The sequence below is a fragment of the Piliocolobus tephrosceles genome, chromosome 6, assembly GCF_002776525.5.
Source record: "Piliocolobus tephrosceles isolate RC106 chromosome 6, ASM277652v3, whole genome shotgun sequence".
Classification (NCBI taxonomy): domain Eukaryota; kingdom Metazoa; phylum Chordata; class Mammalia; order Primates; family Cercopithecidae; genus Piliocolobus; species Piliocolobus tephrosceles.
In genome coordinates, this window is record NC_045439.1 from 116,778,682 (window position 1) to 116,784,681 (window position 6,000).

The 6,000-nt window shown below is 36.2% G+C and overlaps 1 protein-coding gene across 2 annotated transcripts in view; it reads left to right on the top strand.

Annotated features, from left to right (window-relative positions):
- Positions 1 to 5,052, top strand: part of PRKD1 (protein kinase D1) — a 355,221-nt gene extending 350,169 nt beyond the window's left edge. The window contains exons 18-19 of one of the 2 annotated variants that reach the window (XM_023227445.3): positions 3,162 to 3,247; positions 4,077 to 5,052. In XM_023227445.3, coding sequence (XP_023083213.2) covers positions 3,162 to 3,247; positions 4,077 to 4,295 — 305 coding nt within the window. In that variant the 3' untranslated portion in view covers positions 4,296 to 5,052. The remainder of the gene's footprint in view (positions 1 to 3,161; positions 3,248 to 4,076) is intronic. The other variant, XM_023227446.3, reaches the window with a different exon arrangement.
- The last annotated feature ends 948 nt before the right edge of the window (positions 5,053 to 6,000 follow it).

Below are 6,000 nucleotides of genomic sequence, written 5' to 3' on the forward strand. Positions count from 1 at the left end.
AGGTTGCGGTGAGCTGAGATCCGGCCACTGCACTCTAGCCTGGGCGACAGAGCAAGACTCCGTCTCAAAAAAATAAATAAATAAAAATAACTACTTTCAGGGGGTTGTTATAAGGACTAAATAAGAATATGAATGTAATTTTTTTAAAAAAAGAATGAAAACCCCTCAATCCTAAGCTATATGAATAATATATTTGTGTATAAATCAAATTGGCCATTAATGAGGAAAATGTTGGTCAGTGATGATTACTGAATTTCAACAGGGACATTGAGTAAAGCTAGTGAATATTAAAATCGAGGTTACAGGAGGACTAAGGAGGCTGAAAAATCTGAAGGAACTATAGATGTGAGATTAAGGGGAATGAGTCACCATCTCCGAAGATGTAAAGAATTGTCATATAGAATAAAGTTCTCCATTGCATCTAAAACGTAAATAGGACTAATGACAGTAAGTTATAAAAAGAAAACACTTTTTTTTTTGTTTTTGCTTTGAGTAGGATATTAATTAAAGGTCAAAGATTCAAAATGGTGTGTTGTGTCATGATATAATCTGTGGTCTGGGGAGGGGCATGCACGTGCCTTTGTAACTAGATTGTGAGCTTTTCAGGGCCAGGGCTTGATCGTTAACTTTTTATTTCATAAATAATTGCCAACAAGAATTAAGGAAGATTTGGTGAATGAAGAATTAAATGAATGATTTATGCATACATAATACATGTGAGGCAATTTTATTACATGAATATTGTAGCAATGTAGACATGGCCAGTAAAGAGAATATTGGAAGGAAAAAAAACCTCTAGACTGTGTTCAAAAATGTTTAGCAAAATGCATTTTGGATGGTATAGTTAATGCTGGATTGTATACAGCTTGATTAATAAAAAGGATGTTTTAAGAGTTCCAGAAAAGTAACAAGTAGAACAGAATTCTCATCTACAAATGACGGACCTATTTTCTCACTAACACCGTGGTCCCAACATTTAGCTACAGGTGCTAAAATTTAATAGTTCAATATTTCTGTTGTGTGCTTCCAAAAGCCACAAAATAATGTATACACACATACACATTTATTTGTACACACATGTATCTCCTCTAATTCTCTCCTTATATCCTTAACCATTTTCTCTTGGAGGTACTTGTCATTGCCTTGTTGTGCTTATTCAGGTCACTTGGGTTGGGTACTGTGGAGTAGTCAGACTAATGATTGTATGCTTCATTCAGCAGAACAATTTTTTCAATTTCACTTGTTCACTTATTCCATTCCCTTCAGACACTTCTCCTTTTCCCTCTGATAGTACTTCCCTCCCCATTATGCAGTGTAGTTCACTGTTGGGGCCGGTTTGGGCACAAACCAGACCTTTTGTTGAGTTACTGTACTCCTGCCTTTCTAATTATAGAATTCAGAACAGAATGAGTGAATTAATGCTATGAATGTATTCCCTGCAGTGTCTGGGGCAGTGTAATGCTGCAGCATGCTTGCAATAGCACATAAGCTCTCCCTTCACTCCTTGGCCTCCATTTTTGCCGTGTGGTTTCACAGCAGCAAGAATGGAAGGTGCACTTTACTCACCAGTGAGTAAATCATGTGAATGGATATTTTAAAGCACATGCCCTATACGCAATTCACAGAGAGAACTATACTTTCAAAAGCTCTCTGAGAACACATGCTTGTAATATGAAAATGTACTAAGTACTGTATTTCCTCATGTATCCTAAGTAAGGCAAGAGTGTATAGGCATAGGCAACAGTTAAATGTGTGTTGTGCATTTCGTTTCTCCAAATAAGTGTTTGGTATTTGACTCTACAGCCCTTCAGGGCAAGCAAATACTTGGAGTAATAGCACCATAGAGATATGATTCTCAATTACCAAAAGACTATAGAAGTCACTTTTCTTTTCCTGACACTGGGAAGGATTCTGATTGAAGGAAGCATTCTTTGTCCCTCTGGTCTCATGCGACATTCTGTATCTTCAGGTCCATACAGGTTGATGCACACCGAAAAGTGGATTCAAAGCTGCCTATTCAAGACTTGGTGATTGGGGAAAATGAGGAGTTAATTTTCATTTTTGTTTATCAGCTGCCTGTTTGATTAAGATTTTTGGTAGGAAGAGCCATCTTTCAGACATAATGCCTAGGGTAGGTTAAGGGCGAAAAGTAACTCTTGGAAATACAAATACTTCCATTAGGTTGGCAGATTTCACTAAGCTCTTTTTGGGAAGAAAATGCTAAAATTCAAAAAAAGAAACATGGAAGTTATTACAAGAATGAGAAGTGTGAGGGAATGACTTAGTAAATAATGAACTATTAATGACATATACTGAAAATATAATGTCCAGAAAAGGAGAGTGCGAACTCCATCACATGATAGTGTGGGTAACTAGGATGATTTTCAGACTAGATAATGATGAATATTACTTTTTTTCATAAATTACTGTCACAGACGCCCCCAATCACAAGCAGAGTACTAGGCCGGAGGGACTGTGGTTCTAACCCCTCAGAGAACATTTCTTGTTAAATAGACTTCTTTCCTGTCTTCCTCTAGAAAGTCTATGAAGGGTGATATAGTTAACAATACATTGGTTATTTTTGAAAGCAAAAGCAAAGTGAAAGCAATTAAAGTGTTTTCTTCTTGGGCTGCTGATTTTCAGGCTCCAAGTTTATCATGAGATATGATCTATATTACCCGTGTTATGATGTATTTTTTCCATACAAATATGATGTTCAGATGTCTGTCATTAAATCAATACTGTGTGAACCACTGTGTGTATTTAAACATTCAGCATGTTTTACAACAAAATTAGTAAATGCTTTGTCTTGAATATTAGTTTTATCCTGCCCATATTGTAAGACATATTTAAATGATGTACATATAAACAAAATTTCTGAAATAAAGTATTAAAGAGTAGACCAATTGAAATTCATATCATACAATTCCATAATTACTTCTAACTTCTTTTTTTTTTTTTTATTTTTTTATTTTTTAGCATCCAAAATAAAATGAAGGCCAAGGTTTCAGTATTCTTAAGAGGTTTATTTTTTTGTTATTCTAGTGCCTTGTCACTATGCTGCATTTAACTGTGTGAAATAGCAGATGTGAAATAAACTATAAATGAATTATGCATATGTTACAGATTTGTCATCTATTTTTACTGATAATTTTTTTCAGCCATTGATCTTATCAACAATTTGCTGCAAGTAAAAATGAGAAAGCGCTACAGTGTGGATAAGACCTTGAGCCACCCTTGGCTACAGGTAAACAACAATCATTGAGTTTTCTTAGTTGAATGAGCTTCTAAATATTTATAGGATTTTGATATTTAGAAATCTTTTGCAATAATTTTTAAACTGTGATTATTCTAATATCAATTTATTTGCTCAAATGCATGCAACTTCATAGGATTTAATAACAATTTAGTGTTTCTAAACATTTTTCTCTACCAGGATAATTTGATAGAGGAGATACATGCACACATACACATACACAGCCCAAAACCAAAAGGCAAAACCAAATATAAATAAATAAACCAAGGATCATAACAGACCTCAGATGACCAGATTTCAAAAGCATCTGTATGTGTAATCCTGATAAATGTACAAATAGATGCCCATCTGGTCAGGCACTGTACTCATTTAGAAGCTATATTTTTAAATGCTAGGTTATTATGTATGGAACAAATGCATGGCAAATACGAAGTATGTGCATGTGCTTCTGTTCACTTAAATATTTATTATTTTCACATTGAATTTAAAGTTTAGAAAACTAATACTCTGAAATACTGAAGGATTATTTGTAGGCATTACATTTCAAAGGAATACCGACATTCCTGGTTGCTTGACTACAAACATTAATTGCCCACTCTTTGATCCATGGTATCATATAAACAGTATGTATTTGCCAAGGTTAGGCAAATAGGATGGCTTTGGTGCCGACGCTGTCGCTTGAGGATGCGTGATGAAAGATTCAGCGCTGTTACAGTGGAAGGAAAAGGGTAACTCATAGATGGCAGAAACTGACATCATATGACACAGCATGTTAAGTCGTAATGATCTCTATGGTAGTATTTTGGAATTTCTTCTTCAGGACTATCAGACCTGGTTAGATTTGCGAGAGCTGGAATGCAAAATCGGGGAGCGCTACATCACCCATGAAAGCGATGACCTGAGGTGGGAACAGTACGCAGGCGAGCAGGGTCTGCAGTACCCCACACACCTGATCAATCCAAGTGCTAGCCACAGTGACAGTCCTGAGACTGAAGAAACAGAAATGAAAGCCCTCGGTGAGCGTGTCAGCATCCTCTGAGTTCCATCTTCTATAATCTGTCAAAACACTGTGGAACTAATAAATACATACGGTCAGGTTTAACATTTGCCTTGCAGAACTGCCATTATTTTCTGTCAGATGAGAACAAAGCTGTTAAACTGTTAGCACTGTTGATGTATCTGAGTTGCCAAGACAAATCAACAGAAGCATTTGTATTTTGTGTGACCAACTGTGTTGTATTAACAAAAGTTCCCTGAAACACGAAACTTGTTATTGTGAATGATTCATGTTATATTTAATGCATTAAACCTGTCTCCACTGTGCCTTTGCAAATCAGTGTTTTTCTTACTGGAGCCTCATTTTGGTAAGAGACAGAACGTATCTGTGAAGTAGTTCTGTTAGGTTTGTCCCATTGGTGTTGTCATTGTAAACAAACTCTTGAAGAGTCGATTATTTCCAGTGTTCTATGAACAACTCCAAAACTCGTGGAAAAAAAATGAATGAGGAGGGTAGGGAGTAAAATCCTAAGACACAAATGCATGAACAAGTTTTTAATGTGTAGTTTCGAATTCTTTGCCTGCCTGGTGTGCCTCAGTATAAAAAACTCAAGACAATGCACCTTGATGTGCAAGACCTAGTGCTCTTAAGCCTAAATGCCTTAGAAATGTAAACTGCCATGTATAACAGATACATTTCCCTCTTTCTTATAATACTCTGTTGTACTATGGAAAATCAGCTGCTCAGCAACCTTTCACCTTTGTGTATTTTTCAATAATAAAAAATATTCTTGTCAAAATATGTGTCCACCTGATTGAATTATTTTCATTCATAGTTCACACTAGGGTTTTCAGGCCAGCTACGAGCAGAAGTGTCTGCTCAAACAGCAGGAAAAAAACTCATAGTCTAGAATGTAGTTTTATGTACTCTGAAGCAGTAAAAGTATGTTTCAAAGTGGAGTGAAGCTTTCCTGTCTTGCATGTGGTTTAATTTCTAATAGAAAGGAAAGCTTTCAAAGTGAAAAGTGACCAAAGCCAAACCGAGTGCTTGGAGGCGTAGGTAGGATGACTCTGAGTAGTTGGAATATTGCAAATAGCATCTTAATGTAGCTTCCTGATTTAGTCAATATAAGCTAGAGATTTATTAGAATATCAGATCTGGTTTCTTTTCATATTATCTAAAGATGGTTCTGAGGTGAACCAAAAAAGCACGTAAAGACTAGAAAGTAATCCCTAAACAGAAAAGCATCTCAAGTAAGTTCTACAGCCTGGAGAAGACAAATTGGACCTAACAGATTTTAGGTATATAATGTGAATAATGTGGGCTGTTTTCCTTAGTAGTGGGATGGGAACAGCATACTATGTAACAGAAAAAAAAACTGTAATTAATGTTTGCAAGTATGTTACGAGAGTTGTGAAACACTCGAATATATTAGATAAGTATGTTAAGACTGTACTCTTTCCACTTGGAGGAATGAGGGGACGATAGATTATCTTTCCAGTGATTAGTCTCTGTTTTGTATTTTTATTGAACTTTAACAAGTATAAAAAGTTATAAGTTCCTTAATCTGCTTTTCTCTAGGGTTAGGGTGTGTGTGTGTGTGTGGGTGCATGTGCTCACGCATGCACAAGTGAATTTGCATACACAAGCATACATGTACCATCAACTTGAAAGAATAAAATGGGGGCCGGGCGCGGTGGCTCAAGCCTGTAATCCCAGCACTTTGGGAGGCCGAGACGGGCGGATC